This window comes from Meles meles, chromosome 12 (assembly GCF_922984935.1).
Source record: "Meles meles chromosome 12, mMelMel3.1 paternal haplotype, whole genome shotgun sequence".
Taxonomy (NCBI): domain Eukaryota; kingdom Metazoa; phylum Chordata; class Mammalia; order Carnivora; family Mustelidae; genus Meles; species Meles meles.
In genome coordinates, this window is record NC_060077.1 from 20264126 (window position 1) to 20282790 (window position 18665).

Consider the following 18665-nt stretch of genomic DNA (forward strand, 5'->3'; position numbering starts at 1 on the left):
TTTGTCAGGTGTTGGTATAACCCACTCCGCTCAGGTCTCTTTATGCCCCTCCATCATCTGCTGCCCAGGGCCCCCCTTCTGTTACCGTGTGTTTTGACCTGATGGAGCCCTTCATGCTGGGCCTCCTGCACGGTTGACGTGTCCTGGTCACTCTTTGAGCCCTTCCTTGCTGGCACACACTAAGGTTCATCTTGTGTTTTCCTTCATCTGGCCCAGAATCAGTCCTTTCTGCAAGGGGCCCATCCACTTTGGTGGGAAGGCGTAATTTGAAGCTGATATTTAGGTGCTTCTCGTGATGAGTTTGACACGACTGAAGCTAAGATCTTTGGCATTTGAGATTGTGAGAACCTGTATTAGCCGGACATCTTTCTTGTTAATGCTTCGTGGAGTGTCATGCGTTACTGTGTTTCTAGACCACATCCATAAGTATTTGCCTAAGGACAGTGGGACAGCGGAACAGCGGAAGGCAAGAAGTACCTGTCAAGTTATGAAACGTGTGGCCTCCATGGTGACATAGGTTAAACCACTGTGACTTGACATCATGCTCACCAGATCACCGGAAATTAAACCGGACAGAATCCGCTGTTGTGGGTCAGTGGGATTCTCATGTACTTTTGACGGGAGGGTAGCACGGATGTTTGGAAACATTTTGCCTGACCTGGAAGAGGTGAGCACAGGCAGACCATTTGTCCTAGAAGCGTGCTGTAAGAAATTCTTGAGTGTGTCTGCCAGAAACCAGGTATAATAGTGTTCCTAGTGGCCCTGGTTGTAAGAGCGTCCAGCTGGTAAGAACCGGTGTCCGCTGGGAGGGAGGACGGGTCAGTGGGTCGTGCACATTCGTACAGAGCAACCTCAGTGAGAGCCGTCAGTAGGGAAGGAGGTGGTGGCCCCAGTGCCAACACGTGTGGCTGCGTGTCGGGCTCGGCCACACCTTGTGGAGCAGAAGGGTGTGTGGGGAGTTGTCTAGGAAGCAGAGGCAGAGGACATGGTGTGTGGAGCTGAATGTGTAGGTGAGCACCGCGCAGACGCTCACACGCAGCTTGGGCAGAGGTGCCCGTACAGGGCCCGGGCTCTGTGAGGCACGAGCCTGAGCAGCACAGGCGTTGCTCTATTTGTTTTTATTGTGTTCAATGATTTGAGAGTGAGAGTACTAGTGGGAGGGCCAGGGGAGAGAGAATCTCCAGCAGACCGCCCCCCGCTGGGCGTGGAGCCTGACTTGGGCTCTATCCAGGAGAGGGAGAGTGGTGGGGGGCGGTAGAAAGAGACGGAGAAGCAGGCTCCCCGCGGAGCAGGGAGGCGGAGCCTCGATCCCAGGACCCCAGGGTCATGACCTGAGTGGAAGGCAGACGCTTAATGACCGAGCCACCCTGGTGTCCCCTTGTTATTTGGATTTTAAACAGCCGTCCTCATTGGAGATGATTTCTCGTTAGTTATGATGTTAGAGGAAACGGATAATGGTAGCTCTGTGACCTCACCCCACTATTGCTGTCTTTTTTTTTTTGTTTTTAAAGATTTATTTATTTATTTATTTGACAGAGAGAGAGAGATCACAAGTAGGCAGAGAGGCAGGCAGAGAGAGAGGAGGAAGCAGGCTCCCTGCGGAGCAGAGAGCCCGATGTGGGGCTTGATCCCAGGACCCTGAGATCATGACCTGAGCCGAAGGCAGCGGCTTAATCCACTTAGCCACCCAGGCGCCCCTTTTTTTTTTTTTTTTTAAGATTTTATTTATTTGAGAGAAAGAGAGAAGTAGCAGTGAAGAAGGTCAGAGGGAGATGCAGGCTCTCATCTGAGCAGAGAGCCGGACGTGGGTTATGACCCCAGCACCCTGAGATCATGGCCCAAGCTGAAGGCAGAGGCTTCGCCGAGCCGCCCAGACACCCCTGCTGCTGCTGTCTTGCTCTTACATGTGTGTCCTTGTTTTATGTGTACAGTTACAAGCTTGTGGGTGTAGACTGGGTGGAGGTCGGCAGCTTGGTTTGTTGTAATAGGCGTGCTGTCAGGGCAAGAGCTTTTCCTGTTTGTGCTGTCCTCAGTTTCCCTGGCCAAGGTGAGCCTAGGGAGACCGCTGGTGGAACCTCGAGCTGAGATGTGGTGAGCCCTGCGCACCAGAGCTCTCCCCACCTGCGAGTCCCGTCCCCACTCTGACTGCACGCCCAGACGTGCGGGCCACAGGCCCAGTTAGTCCATAGTTGCTTGGTTGGGTTTATAATTGGGCAGAGATTTACTCCCGGCTGACTGCCAGCTGTCGTGACTGCTCTCAATTTCTTCATCCCGAGTAACTTCAGTTTGTTCCTCATTCGGGGGCAGACCGTCTCTCTTGTGAGCGGCACCCCCAGTGCCCTCAACTGTTCTTTCTCCTGGTGGAGCTTCTCCACTCCCTGGAAATTACACTGGCTTTTATGGATAAAGTCTGTTTTGCTGCTCTCCTAAAATGGGCACTCAGAGTTCAGTTCCCATCAGAGAATCTCTGTTTTCTCTCTCTTTTTTAAGAGCTCTAATGAATGATTGCTAATTGAAATCAAGTTTATTATTTTTTTTTATTTTTATTTTTTTTGGACAGAGAGATATCACAAGTAGGTAGAGAGGCAGGCAGAGAGAGAGGGGGAAGCAGGCTCCCTGCTGAGCAGAGAGCCCGATGTGGGACTCGATCCCAGGACGCTGAGATCATGACCTGGGCCGAAGGCAGCGGCTTAACCCGCTGAGCCACCTAGGCACCCTATTATTTTTTTTTTAAAGATTTTATTTATTTGACAGAGAGATCACAAGTAGACAGAGAGGCAGGCACAGAGAGAGAGAGAGAGGGAAGCAGGCTTCCTGCTGAGCAGAATGCCCAATGCGGGACTCATCCAGGACCCTGAGATCATGACCTGAGCCGAAGGCAGCAGCTTAATTCACTGAGCCACACAGGTGCCCCTCAAGTTTATTTTTTAAAGATTTATTTATTTATTTATTTTTGCAATTGAGAGAGCATGAGCAGGGGGCGAGGCAGAGGGAAAAGCTGAGCAGGGAGCCAGATGCGGGGCTCGATCCCAGGACCCCGGGATCATGACCTGAGCCGAAGGCAGACACTTGGTGACTGAGCCACCCAGGCACCCTCAGGTTTTATTTTAAGCACTGCAGTATCTTTCCCAGTAGAATAGTCAGCCAGACAGTGTAAGAGAAAGCAGAGTCATTCTGATGGCAAGAGTAGGGGTAGCCAGTAAGCCGGGGGAAGGGAGGTTGGCCCTACCTGCCCGTGTCTTTGATGAGCGCGAGTTGTTTATTTCAGTAACTTCCAGTGTTTTAGCCTTTTCCTGTGAATGCCTCATTCTCAGCACCATTTTGGGGAAGACTTTCCATCCCCTTTGGGGGCTGTGCAGCCCTAAGGGGGTGACCGGGCCGCGTGGGTGTGCATCCCCTGGGCTCGGCCCGGATCTCGTCCTTCCAGCACCCGGCTGGGCTATACCTGGGCGTGCCGGGCCTGTGGCTCCGCTCCTCCCTCCAGTGAACCTGTCTTCCAGAGAGCTTGTTGTTCAGTTCGGGCACCTCCGCTTGCTTCTCTTTCTTAATTGTTCCTTCTCTGTGGTCACGGTTTTCCTGTGTTCTTCATTGCAGTATGTTTTCTTTACATCCTTATGCTTCTTGAAGTCACTGGGGTCCCTGCTGCTGAGCCCGGTGTTCACATGGCATGGGGTTTGTGCCTGTGCGCTGTGCTCTGAGCGTGGCTCGGGTTTTCCTACGTCTCCGTGTCTGGGAGAGACTTTGGACGTCGTGAATGAGACACTGCAGACACCGGGTTTGGTTACAGTCTTCGAGCAGTGTTGCCTGTTTCGGCTTCAGGAGTGAACATGTTTGAGTTGGAACCCTCCCGAGTGAGGGCACCTGAGACCTCGGCGTGCTTGGAGTTTGTGTGTGCCTGCTGTAGGAGGCAGCCGGACGCGAGGGAGGGAACTCAGGGCCTCCCTGTGTGCAGTCATCTCCCGGGCTGACTCTGCCTTTCTCTGCTGCAGTGTTGTGCTCTCCGTCCTCGTGGTCTTCCGACCAGTGGGGCTGTGTGTGTCTGGTTCTGGGCTGGCCCGCACAGTGCGGGCTGGGGCCTGTCCTCAGGCCAAGTGCTAGGAAGCTGTAAAGCTCTCCTCGTTCCTATCCTTCTTCGCAGGTGTCCAGTCCCATCCTCTAGAGTTCATGTCCGTCTGGATTCCGTGCAGTCTGATAGGAATCGCTTGGCCATTTCTGGACGTAGAACCTTGTGTCAGTTTCTGTTAATTTAATTAAAAAGGCTTCTTTTGATATAAACATATATGTTCACTGTAGGATGTTTGGAAGATCTAGAAAAGTGCACACACACAAATTATGAATTACTTCTAATCCTGTCCCCAGAGATAACCGCTATCACATATCATGTGTTTTTCAAATCCTTCTTTCCTTCCTCCTTTCCCCTTCCTCTCCTCCTCCCTCCCCCATCTTCACTAAATGTAGATAGGAGCGCTCACTTTGCCCTCAGTTGGTCACTGCACCTGTCCCCAGGGGAGGCCCCGACCTGTAGTGTGGCTGTTGTTGGCAGGGTGGCGCCCCCCTGGGGCACTGCCTTGTGTAGGCGTGCGTGACTTCGGCATCCAGCGTGCTGGGTTCAGCAGGGCGGACCCAGCGGGACCATGAACACAGTGTTCATGACTAGGGCTTGGTATACATCGTCCTTAGCTGCTTGCTAAGCTAAGCCCTGCGGGGACAGTACACAGATGTGAAGGCGTGGGGCGCCCCAGCTCGGCCACTTCCTTCTATGCCAGAAGCTCCCTGTGTCAGCAGTGGACGTCACCTGTACGCGCGTTACCTGGTGTTCCCAGCTGCATAGGGAGCCTGCTGGCCGCATTGCCATCGTGGAGACCCAGGTTTATCAGATTGTTGTCTGTCAGGCAGGGTTTTAGTGTCATTTTCCAGGAGGAAGACATTTTCAGCTTTTGTGTTTTGGGGGTTAAGTGATGACAGGCAGTGTGACCGACAGGGAGGCTCAGCCGTCGGATTGAGGACCGGTGTTTCCTGACGCTGGCTTGTCCTTTGCCGTTTCTGTTCATTTCTGAGGCAATGTAGGTCTGCACTGATAGGAAACTCCATTTAAAACCAGAATAAGATCTTCCACACGTCCTTTTTTTCCCTTCCAGAGGTAAGTTAGAACTTCAAGTTCCGTGTTATATAAAAACGTACATTACACGTGCTGCGCAGCTAACATTTCTCTAGTTAGAGAGTAGGGAGGCCAGTGTGTGGTGTAATCATGATAGTTTAGTTCATACCCGTTCTTGTAAGGCACCGACATGATTAGCCTTTCACGTGCTCGTTTTCTCTTTCAGCAGCAAGCTCTGGCGGGGGCCCTTGTGGCGGGGGCTACAAGTGTGGCAGAGACGGATCCCTTTAAGAGGCAGCAGGCGGGGACCCCGGCAGGTATGTCGGCCCGAGTGGCCTGAGAGGGCGTACAGTATAGTGGCCGCATGAATGCTGATGTGCTTAGTTTGGTGACTTTCTTTCTACTTTGAAAGTAATTTGTGCTGATTGGCTGAAGAGAATATCTGTGTGGCTGCATGGGTGTATAGTGAACTTACGAAGTTTGCCCACTGAGTTCGGTAGGTTCCATTTCGGGTTTTTGTGCGCTGATGGGCTCTTAGTTCTTGTGATAGGATTGAGGGTAAAACCGCCTTCTTTTTCAAGTTGTCAATCGCTTTTTTTAAACTGAATTTTTTTCGAGTTATAAAAGCACATGTTTTTTGTGAAAGATTTGGGCAGTCAAGGAAGTTGTGAGTCGAGTGTCCCTCTGCTTTGGTGTTCCCTCCCTGTGCCCCAGAGGTCAGTGCCGCTGACGTCTGTGTGCATGCCGGACCTCCTGCCCGCACGCTCGCGTTGTCACCTGTGGTCGTTCTGAGGGGTTGTGGGTGCGCTCGCTGTGCCCTGTTTGGTCGCCAGCAGTAATTTCCCAGGCCGCCTCGCCCACCCCGGACCACACTCTTTCCGACGGCTGCGCCTTCCTCCAGTGCGTGGGGCTCCGGCCCTCCTCATATCCTTGGTAGTGTTCCTCTTGATCGCCTCCTTTCTCTGAACACTGAAGCCAGATTTTTTCTTTTTCTTTTTGACACGTTTGTCACTGTATCTAAGGGAGAAGCTCCTAGGAATGGAAGTGCCCGGTCAGACCACACGGGGACGCACATGGCCCTGCAGAAGGGCTCGCCCTTCTGCAGTCCTGTCTCCAGTCTCTGGTGCTCTCATGTTATGCCTGGCGGGTGAAGCACGATCACTCCTCTGGTCTCTGTTGCTCTGCAGGGGGAGCACGGGTGGTCTGGTGTGCTGTGGAGCTCTTCAGTTTTGATGCCGCTGCTTGGTCCTTGACGTGTCGTTAACCTTTCGTGACTCTGCCTCTGCTGAGCCCTTTTTGCTCTTCGCTTGTTCCATGTGTCTGGTCGCTGGCACCTCTCCTGTGAACGTGGAAGAGCTTTCCGCATGGCGGCCCTGCCAGCCTCTCGCGCATGTGCATGCCGCACACACCGTGGTCTCCTGGGGAGCCATTCGCCCTTGCTTTTGTATGAGGCTGCTTCTTACATTTGCAAAATTTAATGGAAAGAACTTGTATTCATTGACCTTAGCTTTTCTGGCTTCTGGATTTTGGTTCACGTATGAAAGGGCCAAAGGGCCTCCCTGTTCAAAGATTATTAAAAAAAAACACTGACACATGTTTTTTCTACTACTTCTATTGTTTTGTTTTTACATCGAATCGCACCTTTTCTGAAACTTATTCTAGAGCCGTCTAAGCGGCCTCGGCTTGAGGTGGGCCACCAGGGGCCAGTTTTCCAGCACCCGGGGGCGAATGCAGGGGTTCCTCTTCAGCAGCTCATGCCCACGGCTCAAGGTAAGGCCCGGTGCCTGCACTGGCTCCTCTGGCTCAGAGCGCGTGCAGCAAAGAGGCCTCGTGGCCTGGCGTCTGGCGGGACTCATGTGGTCGCGGCCGCGCAGCGGACGTGGTTCCTGGGGCTGGGACACGGCTTGAGCTGTGGTACGGGCAAGGGCAAGGGCCAGTGCAGGCGTGCCCTCTCCCTGAGGGAGCCATGCCTCTCTTCCTCCATGGGATCCTGTCCTTCGCACGCAAGCACGCTCCTTGGTTGCTTCTGTGGTTGGGGCACTGGTTACCATGCCTGCTCGGCTTGAGGCTAGCTTGCAGGGCTCAAGCACCTTTCTTTCCTTCTTTGTGTGCTCATTTACGACACTAGAGGTAACGTAACAGACATTGTGTCAGTGGCATTTCCCGTTGGCGTGTGTGGTGGCTCTAACGGGTCTGTGATGAGCACCGGGGCAGGAGATCCCCCGCATGTGGAGAGGCTGGGGGCTGCAGACTCAGCACTGCTGGGGCTGTTCCTGTCTTACAGGAGGAATGCCTCCGGCCCCTCAAACTGCCCAGCTCGCCGGACAGAAGCAAAGCCAGCAGCAGTACGACCCATCCACGGGGCCCCCGGTTCAGAACGCCGCCAGCCTGCACACCCCGCCGCCGCAGCTCCCCGGCAGGCTGCCCCCTGCTGGCCTCCCCACTGCGCCCCTCCCGCCGGCACTGCATTTTCCTCAGCAGCCTCCGGCGGTGGAGCCTCACATGCAGCTCCAGATCCCCGCGAAGACGCCGCAGCCGAATGCCTCTATCCCTGTGCCCCCACCCAGCCAGCTGCCGGCGCCGCCGCCGCAGCCTGTGCCACAGTCCCTGCATGCCCCGATGCCTGGGAAGGCTCAGATGCAGGCCGCTCAGCTCTCGTCCCAGCCACAGGTACTTGCTTAGAAACGGAAGGCGGACCGAGGTGTGCGCTGCCTAGGTGTGTGTGCCGTCCTGCCCTCCTGGCGGCTTGCTGTCCCACTTGGAACCCATACGTCGCCCAGCGTCCCTTTATCGGCCTGTGGCCACAGTTACACTGTGGGAACACCAGCGAGCAGTACAGGCTAGTTGCTGCTGGTGGTTTGGTGGCCGCGCAGAGGGCGTCATGGCTATCATCCCGGCTGATGTGTCCAGTGGCGCAGGCGGATGGCAGGTGCCCCCCACCAGTGTGCGACGGGGGTGGTGCGAATGCGGGGCTGCCATAGGTTACGTGGCTACAGCTAGCTTCTGGTAAGGCTTGTCCATGTCCAGCTGCTGGGCTCCCCACGGGCGCCTCCCTCTTCTGGGTGCTCTGCGCTCTGCGAAGGCACGAAGCCTTCCTTCCCTGGGTTTGTACCACAATGCCCCGCATCCCCTACTGATCGCTATTGGCCCAGACACTTTTTTTGAGAGGCTTGTGGGGTTTGGCTCTGTATGGTGATGGGGTGACGGCAGTTGTATTTGCTTTGTGCTCACCACCCGTTCGGCATGGGGCGCTGTGGGGAGACTTTATTGGCATTATTTTATTTTTTCTGCCCAGCAGCTCTAGGATGTACAATCTTTGTTATCCCTATTTTACCCCAGAAAGACTCGAGAGACTGAAATAACTTGGCATGATCACCTGGTTGGTGACTGGAGTACCCCAGTGGGTTCTGGATCCTTTTGTGCGGGTCTGTGTGACCACACTCTGCACACCTTGGGGAACCAGCACCACTTTTGTTACATTTTTGTGGAAATAAGTCTCTCTGGTTCTAGTACTTTGTTTTATTGAGGAACATGGCTACCTTCAGGCCACACTAGGGTTTTGCTTGGATTCCTTTACCTGCCCCTATTGTTGAAAGGATCAGCTCATTACAAAACCCATGGAAATATGTCCCTCCTAGGTTGGGTTGGGCTGATAGACTTCTGTGAAGGGACACAAAGGGGGGATGTGAAAACACGTCAGGACCGTCAGGACCGTCGGCCACGCGGTCTCTGCTGTAGTCTCTGAGCCCCGCTGTTGATGGCGAGCAGCCCCCGAGCACGGAGACAAGGGCTGCTCTCTCTCCAAGAGCACGTGGCCAGCCGCAGTCGGAGACTGGGTGAGATGGAGACAGGATTCGCACACTGCCTGGGTGCAGAGAGTTTCCATCGGTGTCTTCCCCGGGTTCTAGGCTCTAGACATGCCTCTTACCTTGTGGGAGCCACCTTGCCTTCTCTGCTTTCTGCTTCCCGCCAGAATTCCTGTGGGAGCTCAGCTTTTGTCTGCAGCCCGGGTGGGAGGGGTTCCTCTGGCTTGACCTGCTCTTATGGACAGAGATGGACTCTTTACCTGACAGATTGCCTGCCGGGAGAGGGGCATGTGGTATTGGTATTCACCTTTCAAAGAAAAGATACAAGGTGAACATTTGGTATTTTTCAGTTAAGAAGAAGCTTGTACAGGGGCGCCTAGGTGGCTCAGTCTTAAGCGTCTGCCTTTGGCTCAGGTCATGATCCTGGGGTCCTGGGATCGAGCCCCCACATCGGGCTCCTTGCTTTGCGGGAAGCCTGCTTCTCCCTTTCCCAGTCTTGTGTTCCCTCTCTCGAATGAATAAAATCTTAAAAAAAGAAGCTTGTACAATTGTAAATTCTAAAAAGTAATTTGAACAGGAGAAACAGCTACAAAAAGCAAAAAACAGAGGAAGAGGCTCCCCTCGGATAAGATGGCCCATGAAAGCTGAGTTTGAGATGCGTTCTTGGTGCAGCATTGTGGAGTGCAGGGATGTGTCCTTGCTATGGGCGTGGTTGGGCGGGTGTGTCTGTGTGCTGTGTGCCCATGACCTCTGTGCTCTGCTGCGGAGGCGCTCCCCTGTGCACACCTCTGGGGGCGACGTGGTCTCTGGCATGTGGCTGTACCGGTGGGAGGGTGAGGTCTCCTGTTCACTGTTGGCCTGTTTTCTGCCTGCCAGACGGTGGCGTCGACAAGACCGCCCGTGGACACTGCCCAGCCCTGTCAGCGACCCCCGTTGGCGGCCTCTTCTACCTCGTCCATAGCTCCTGCCAGTGGCTCGGGCCCCTCACCGGTACGGGTCTCTGCAGGGAATAGACCCTCCTCGGCAGCCAATAAGTCGCTGTCTCCAGTCACCTCCCGGTCCCTGGGGTCAGCTGTGTCAGCACCGCCCAAACCCCAGAGCCCAGCTCAGAATGCCGCCCCGCCCCAAGACAGCTCTCAGGACAAGCTGGCAGAACAGATAGCACTGGTAAGTGCACTTGGAATGTCAAGAGGGTTGTCACACGTGTTCTAGTTTGTGAAGCTCGTCTGATCTCAGTGTCTGCACAGGATGCGTAACTGTAGTGAGGACTGTCAAACGTGGTTTCTGATCAGTTAGAAACCAGGGTTACCACTGGCAAACTGGACCTGTGCTGCTGGAAGTGGGCTCCTGGGGAGGAACGTCCTTTCTTTGCTGACCTCCCAGGTGACGTGCCGTGCGGGCTGCAGGGCAGGGCCAGGAAGACTGCTGAGGCCAGCGTGGCCGTGGCCTGGCCCCTCATCAGTGCTTGCTGTTTATGGGGTGACTAAGCAGTTCAAGCTTCCTGAGGGGAACTAAACATACTGGGGTCGGTAGGATGTCCCAGCCCCAGCGTTCGCTGTTGTCCAGTGCTCACTCGGTGCTGATGTGTGGCCAGCCTTGGGTGATCCGGCCCTCCCCTTCGCAGTGGTTTTGGAGCAAGGGCCGGGCATGTGTCCTTTCCCTTCGCAGTGCTCTGGTGTGAATGTTGGCCTGTGCATTTGGTCTATGTTTCAAAGACGGGGTGTGACCGTACTTCCCCAGCTTCTGGGGAGGGTGGCATGTCTGCTGACTTCTCTAGGGCCACTTTGGATCTTTGCGCCCAGTCCTGTCTTTGTTACTGAGGCGTCGTGAATTCGGGGTTTGACTTGGGGCGCACTTAGGAATTACATGTGGGACACCTCGCCCCTGTACTCCTCACAGGAAAACCAGATCCATCAGCGGATAGCAGATTTGAGGAAAGAAGGTCTGTGGTCCCTCAGGCGGTTGCCCAAACTGCAGGAGGCCCCGCGCCCCAAGTCGCACTGGGACTATCTGCTAGAGGAGATGCAGTGGATGGCCACGGACTTTGCCCAGGAAAGGAGGTGGAAGATGGCCGCGGCCAGGAAGGTAGGTGAGGCGCAGGGGGTGGCAGTTCCCGCACAAGCATGTGTTCACTGCTGTACGTGGGGTCCGCAGACCGCCTCTGAGAGGTTTGCCTCCTAAACACAAGCGTGTCCTGGCACTGTTGAGGAAGTGAGCTTGCTGTGTGGTTTCCTTGTGAGGGGCTGTCTTCAGAGCCCCGGGCTGGACCACGGGGGGCGAACGCGTCCGCCTCTGCTATGGCTTCAGCGTGTGTTCAGCTGCTGCTTGTCAGCCCCTTCTGGTGGTCGGAAGGCCTGCAGCCCCCAGAACACAGGCCGGTGCCAGGGCTGTTGTGATGCGGGAGCCGAGGAGGCCCCAGGTTGGCAGGGAGCAGTGAGGTTGGTTGGCTGGCTGCCGGGCAGCTAGGGGGCTGTCCTGGGCCTTCAGGCTGCCCACTGCCCTGCACTGCTTGGTCTTCTCTAGAAGAGAAGCGTCCTCCCAGTTCTGGCTGAGGATTGGTTTCCTTCTCACTCATCCTAAAGCAGGCACCCAGTCCTGGGGAGCCTTTAGCAGGTGGCACTGGCATACATACTAGCAATGCAGAAGGGGACAGTGTTCCAGAAGCCTCAGGTCTCAGAGCACGAAGCAGCTGTCTTTGTCTACTTGTAAATGGCTCTGGGCCGTGCTTCTCTCACGTCACTGCACTGCCGTCTGTTCCTCGGGGCACGCCTGCTCTCTTTTTGTTTCCCGTGCTCTCAGTCCTGGGGAGTGGTCCCGTGTGCCCTGCTGTCCACCCCCCTCCCCGAACTCTGCTTTCCTTTCATAGGCCGGGGTCTTCAATCAGATTCATGGAATTCAGAAAAACCCGATTGCTCCTTAGGCATGGTTTTTTATAAAGGACGATGGTCCTAACCATGTGGGCACCAGGTGGGTAGGGCACCAGCAGCAAGTGCTACCCTCTCCTGTGAGAGACTGCAAACCCTGAGCAGGAGGCTTTGTGCCAGGGCTGTGATTGGACCAGGACGTGGACCCGAGGAGTCTGAGTGGGGGACGTCCGTCCGCGGTGCCCAGCGGGCCTCCAGCAAGCTTTGCCCCGCAGTGTGTTGGCCTGCAGCCTGCAGCCCAGGCTCACGAGGTGTCTGTTGCCAGGTTCCTTCTCAGCACCTTTTGGAGGACTGCTGATAGGATGAGAGCCCAGATCCTGGAAGGCGGGTTGGGATTTAAAGGAAAAGCCGTGAAAATGATGAACTCCCCCCCCCCCCCCCACTTATGGTGCAAGTGATGCCTATTGAAGGTGTTCGTGTTGGATGGAAAGATGTTAATCGTAGGTCACGCGGGAAAAGAAGATTGTGACGCAGTATGGTGTACTTTCTGGGGGAAAATCAGTGTATTTAGTAAACTAGCACTTTGTAGAAAGCCAGGCAGGGTGTTGGTGGCGTTTGTGCTGGTGTGGGCGCGTGCCATACACCCTCAGAGCAGGGGAAGGCGCATCCCCCTATGCGTCTGTGTTGTTGGCCGGGGGCCCTGTGTGCCTGCCTGTGGCTGCACTGCATCAGGTCCACGACCCTCGCTTTTCCAGCTCATCAGGACAGTGGCGCGTCACCACGAGGAGAAGAAGCTGCGTGAGGAGAGGGGAAGGAAGGAGGAGCAGAACCGACTGAGACGCATCGCTGCCTCCACTGCCCGAGAGATAGAGTGTTTTTGGTCAAATATTGAACAGGTAAATTGTGGAATTTAAATGGGGTCCTGAAAACATGGACTGTGCTTTCTGAACATGCTTGACAGAGGGATGCGGAAACCCGGGCAGTCGCGCCCGCGGTGTCCCTGGGACAGGTGTGTGTGCCCGCGCTGCTTCCTGGGCTCCCAGCTGCACACCGTGGCCTCGGCTTTGTGCCGTCGGTGAGGGCCTTCCATTGTTTCTGTCCATGTGAGCACCACTCATGGGAGGCAGACCGTTTTCCATTTGGCCATTGCGCCACGCATCTGTTACAGAACACGCTACCCCGCCCCGGCCCGTGGGGCTCAGGCAGCACGCAGCTGCGCAACAGCTGGTGGAGTGCCACACGGCTGCATCCCGGTGGGGCGGTGGGACGGCTATGCATTCTGACCCCACGTGTGAGTTCTGACGTCCTGCGCGGAGCTCCCTTGACCTTTGTCCCTAATGGCCTGTTTATTCCACTCTTGTACTCAGGTTGTGGAGATAAAACTACAAGTAGAATTGGAAGAGAAAAGGAAAAAAGCCTTAACTTTACAGAAGGTGCCCAGGAGAGGTAGGACACGTCTTAGAAGCCCTCACGTTGCTGCCAGCACTTTGGTCCCCTGCTGTCCTGCAGCTCGTTGCCGTGGTGGCACCAGGGGCACTTGCTCGCCAGTCTAAGCCCGTGCTCTGCCTGATGTTACGCGGCCCCCCGTGCAGTTGCTCTAGCTGCGAACCCTGCTCTGAGGTTTACTGGCACAAGTCACTTTCCGGGCCCCTTGATCAGCTTCGGGTACCCTTGGGGTTGAGGTTCTGGGCTTGTGCCCCGTGGCTGGTGCCGGACACTGAGATGAAGCCGTAGGCGTTTGCACCTTGTGGGCACGTCTGTGGTCGGGCCATGGCCTCTGCAGTGCTCTGACAGGACCGCCCCTTCCCTGGACACTGTGATGTGGGCCGGGCACCAGTGGATGCAGCTGTCACTGGCTCGGGGAGGGCAGGGGAGCGCATTTCTCATTCTGCTGGTGAGGAGATGGAGGCAGAGCGGCAGGCTCTGCTCGGAGTCATAGAGCCGTGAGACTGTAGAGATTCTAGAAGACACACGTGGCCATTTAGTGCCCGGGTTCCCCCTCCCAGACCAGAGACATGTGGGGAGCTGCCAGAGAACTCGGTCGGCCCAGGGCTGCGGGCTGGTGCTGTGTTGTGGCCCGGTTCCCAGAAGGAAGGAGGTGGAGCTGACACTTGCTGTCCTCCCACGAGGAGGTACCGGTAGGGCACGGCCTACATGTGCAGCTTCGGTGAAAGTAATCAGCTTCCTTGTCTTTAGGAAAAGAGTCGAGGCCTCAGGGGCTGGATGCACTGCCGGAAGCTTTCCTGGTAAGTTGAAGCTTACTTCTGTACTAGGTGAGAGAGGGAGACCACAGAGGAGACACGGCGCCTGATAAAGCAGGTCCCTTTTTTGTCTGGAGAAACGTGTACATCGTCCGTAGTAGTTCCTCTGGGGAAGAAGCCTGGTTTTTAGTGTTCGGCTGTCACAGGGTGTTGATCTGGGGACAAGGGAAGACACAGTGCCCGGATTTATTTCCACCTGCCTGCCGCTTAACACCTGTGCCTCATGGCAGTATAGGCTGACGTGCATGTCCCAGGCTTGACACGGTCTTCCTGGGAGCATGTGAAGTAGACGTTTCTGCTTGCCTTTCCTGTTCTGTGTTTGCAGATTTTCTTCTCTGTTTCAGGAGTCGGGGTTGTCTGGAAGGAAGAGGAAAGCTAGCACATCTCTGACTGATGATGAAGGTCTGTCCCCTGGCACTCTTTTGCTGGCCGCATGGCGGGCTCTCTCAGACTGCAGGCGTAGCGCTTGCTCAGTGCTGTCAGGGTGCCTGGGGGCCCAGTGACTTGTGTTGTTGGGGTCCAGGCACCTTGCAGGGGCAGGTGGGTGTCTGCAGAAATGAGCCAGACTGGAGGAGGGAGAGCACAGGAGAGCTCAGAGCCGTGTTGTTTGCATGGAGGAGCCTGCAGGGTAGGACAGAGGCTGGCGGGAGAGAAGGTGTAGTCCGCTGGCGGGGCCCAGGGGCTGAGGGCTGTGCTCAGATCGGGGGCAGGCCGGAGCTGGGCCAGTCCTGCCGAGGGCTGCCGGTGGGTTCTTCTCACCCAGAGCCACGTCTCTCTTGGACGTGAGGTGCAGGGTGTGGGACCAACCTGGTCTGAGGCGCTGGTTGCACAGGACGGGAGCTGAGCTGAGGGAGCGGCATGCCGAGCAGTGACTGGGACCCTGGTGTGGGTGATGACAAAGTCGGCATGACCCCGGACAGCCTGCTCCTGGGTTTTTCTGCTGTGGGGTTAGCAGGTGAATGAGAAGTTTGCCATGACTCCATGTTCTGCTGGAGACGGTCTGTCGAGTAGCGAAGACCCAGGCCATGTTTCCCACCCTGCCCACTTAGTGCAGCCGCACTTCCAGACTTCACCTGGGAAACAGGAAGGCCCAGTTCAGCTCTCTCATAGCCGACGAGACCGTGTTGGAGTCTGGTAGCGTTATGAGCAGTTGAGAAGACGTAGTGAGATCTGTGTCCCTGACATCTGGTGGTGACTGTTTCAGTGGAAGATGAGGAGGAGACCATAGAAGAGGAAGAAGCAAACGAGGGGGCCGTGGACCACCAGGCAGAGCTGTCCAATTTAGCCAAAGAAGGTAGGCTGCGCGTGTCTTGCTAGAGATGCTCTTAGGAAATGTTGAACATGCACAGAAGAACACGTGAAAACGTGTGAGATCTAAAACCCAACAGATACCTCGAGCGCCAGCATCGGGGCCATACTGCGCAGCATGGGGCAGAGTGCCTGAGTGCCGCACGCTAGCCGGTAACCTGCTCTAGTGGCTCGTTGCCTCCGCTCTGGTTGCCCTGCCACCTGACACGGCCCGGGGTGCTGCTGGGCTTGCTCAGAGGAACGGCGTCTCAACGGTGTTGCGCCCTGGCCTTAGCGTGCTTTCCCTCGGCTCTCCCGTCCCCAAGCTTCATCTGGCCATGGTGTGTCACTGCGGCTTCCCTAGCCGTCACTGCTGAGCCACGTTCCGGGCATGACCGTGTCACTGACCCTCGTGGGCTGCTGCTGGACATTTCGGGTTGTCCCCTGGTCCTTCCTCAGCATGCCACGGGAGTACTCCTGTGGCTGGGGTCGGCACACAAGTGTGTGCCAGAGTGGACGGGCCGGGCCGGCGCGCACACAGGCTGCTGGATGAGACTGGCCTGGCAGGGGCTGCAGGGCTCGCTCCAAGCCCCGCACGTCGGGGTGCTGCTGCTCCCCTGGTGAGGGGCCCACTCCCAATGCCTGTGGGTGGCACTTCTCGGAGAACAGCCGAGGTGTGGCACCTTTTCACGGGTTCCTCTTTTCCACTGTGGGCTTGGGCTTGCTTTCCCATGTCCACCCGCTGCAGCTGTGCGTTGTGACGTCATGGTTTTGTTGGTCACATGCATCACAGCGTCCCCTCCCCGCTCGTGCCGTGTTTCCGTCGTCCTTATGGGGCCCTCTGATGAACGGGTGTTCTTGACTTTAGTGTAGTTGGATTTGTCAGTCTTGTTTTAAAAAAATCTCTTTTCTTAGAGATTTTATCTCTTTTTGAGAGAGAGAGAGATAGCATGCACACACAAGCAGGGGAGAGGCAGAGGGAGAAGCAGGCTCCTGCTGAGCCGGGAGCCAGATATAGGACCAGATCCTAGCCCTGGGATCATGAGCCGAGCCGAAGGCAGACGCTCAATGGACTGAGCCCCCCAGGGGCCCAGGAAGCCTCTTTTCACCTCAAGATCATGAGGCGGTTTTCCTGTTTGTCCACGGATTTTTTATTTTACTCTCACATCCGTGTCTCTGATCCATCAAGAATGGCCTTTGCCTGTTGTGTGGAGTAAGAGTACAGTTCTGAGCTTGCTTGATTCCTTCCTTCCTTCCTTTTTTCCTTTACCAAAGTGGATCCCAGTCGTCTTGGCCCCATTTGAAAGACTGGTCCTTGCTCCTGCTGGTCCTGGCCAGCTTGGACGGCAGGCTCTTCCCCGCCCGCTGTCATGCTGTCGTGCTGCTGGCCGGTGTGCGGTCCTTGCGCTCCGCGCTGGTTCTGCAAGTGGGCTGGGGGTCCTTCCACATCTGTCCCCTCAGGACGACCTTGGCCGCCTCGGGCCGCCTCGGGCCCTCCTCTGCCTCAGGACCCACTCGTTGACTTCAGACAGACACCCACGGGGACTCGTGGCCTGGAGTTGGAGGGTGATAGTTGACACTTGCGTCTTGACGAGGCCGAGCTTTTCCAGTCTCTGATCACCGTGTGCTTGCCTGTCCGCTCACGCAGGTCGTCCTCGGGCGCCTGCAGGGACATTTTACGATTGCAGGTTTTTTTGTGAGGTTTGTGTTTAGGTGCCTGGTCTGTTTCAGAGTCGCAGTAAGTGGTGTGTTCGCTAAGGGTGGGAGTGCGGCCACCCCGTGGAGCTCACACACACACACCCTGTGGGCACGGCCTCCCTGCCCCCAAGAGCGTCCACTCTGTCTGTCGCATTAGCGCCCACTTGCTGCGCTCCTTCCTGTGCTCCTTCTGGGGAGGGGTACGCTTGGTTGGGTCTGGAAGGGAGCACCTCCTCCCCCAGGGGCACTGTGTGGTGGCCTGGCTGCTGCTCCCTCCACCACTCCAGCGCTCTTCATGCCTCCTCCTTTCCCTGCTTGTATTCTTGCTGCTGTGGCTTCCCCCAGACGGGGTGCACCTCGGGCAGGTCGGACTCCGTGCCAGCATCTCTGCCCAGCGTCTCTGCCGCGCTCTGTAGTTGGACGCGGAACAGCCCCACTGGCCGTCTGGTAGGGCAAGCTCTTGGTGCAGGAGGGATTACAACTTTTTTATGTGCTTTTTATAGCATTTTTCTGCTTAATTTTTGTTTTGACTTTTATTTGATGTTTCTTTTTTTCATATCACCAATTATTTTCCATCAACCGTGTTTTTATTGTTAGGTTTATTAGGTTATAGCTTTTAGTTTTCATTTACGAGGTTATTTTAGAAATTTTAAGAATTCCTTTATGAGTAAAAACTAAATTTTTTAATGTCATGTCGAAGATTCTCATGTTGATAAAGAATGTGCCTCAAAGCTGGTATCAGTAATGGGCAATAGTTACTTTTTGGAAAAAACTAATTACAGGAGGGCTGCAGCTGTGTTTTCTTCCCACCTGGCTGCCACTCGTGCTATAAACCATCCCCCTTTCTCCCCGTGATCCTTTCCAGCTGAATTGCCCTTAATTGACTTGATGAAGTTGTACGAAGGAGCTTTTCTGCCCGGTTTCCAGTGGCCACAGCCAAAGCCCGACAGTGAGGAGGCAAGCGAAGAGGAAGGTCCGTGTTGACGTCTTTAAAGGTCTCACCCGTGACAAAGGCCAGATCTCACAGAGGAGGGTGCTTACAGCAGGGGTTAAGTCACCTTCCTTTCCTTTTAGACCGATGGGAGAAAAAGATGCGAGCAGTTACGTGGGGACACCTGGGTGGCTCGGGTGAGATATGATTTGATCTCAGCTCGGGTCTTGATCTTGGGTTGTGAGATGGAGATCTGACTGGGGCTCCATGTTTGGCATGGAGCCTGCTTAAAAACACAAAAACAAAGAATAAATACAAATAAAATAAAAAGATGCAAGTATGTTTAATGTGTAATTTTGCACTGAGAGGGTTTTGTTAAATTCTATGCTTTTTATTTTCATTTATTAACTTGGCACAATTATTAGAATACTTGTGAACAACATGGAAATGTTTTTGTCCACGTTTATGAAAGTCATTGTTTTCATAGACTTGGATCTGTATCATGTATATTCAGGGTGGGTTGAGTTTGTTTAATGTGCTCGTTTTGAGGAGTTTATTTTACTTTTATTAGATGACCTAAACAAACAACCTATTTTTCCTTGTTTCATTCCGCTTGTCCTGATCACTAGGTGCAGATTCCTGTGAGCAGAGAAGCTCGGGGCTGGCAGGGTCAGAGAGTGGGCTGGTGGCCTTCTTGCTTGCTAGTCCTTGGAGACGATT

General features: G+C 55.1%; 1 protein-coding gene across 12 annotated transcripts in view; it reads left to right on the forward strand.

The window, feature by feature from the left end:
- EP400 (E1A binding protein p400) overlaps nt 1-18665 on the forward strand; it is a 98722-nt gene that overhangs the window by 21145 nt on the left and 58912 nt on the right. For 9 of the 12 annotated variants that reach the window (XM_046025911.1, XM_046025917.1, XM_046025922.1 and 6 more), the window contains 11 exons: nt 5325-5415; nt 6761-6868; nt 7383-7768; nt 9781-10071; nt 10804-10989; nt 12524-12664; nt 13136-13214; nt 13965-14014; nt 14374-14431; nt 15234-15323; nt 17880-17987. In XM_046025911.1, coding sequence (XP_045881867.1) covers nt 5325-5415; nt 6761-6868; nt 7383-7768; nt 9781-10071; nt 10804-10989; nt 12524-12664; nt 13136-13214; nt 13965-14014; nt 14374-14431; nt 15234-15323; nt 17880-17987 — 1588 coding nt within the window. The remainder of the gene's footprint in view (nt 1-5324; nt 5416-6760; nt 6869-7382; nt 7769-9780; nt 10072-10803; nt 10990-12523; nt 12665-13135; nt 13215-13964; nt 14015-14373; nt 14432-15233; nt 15324-17879; nt 17988-18665) is intronic. The other 3 variants (XM_046025914.1, XM_046025919.1, XM_046025920.1) reach the window with 1 other exon arrangement.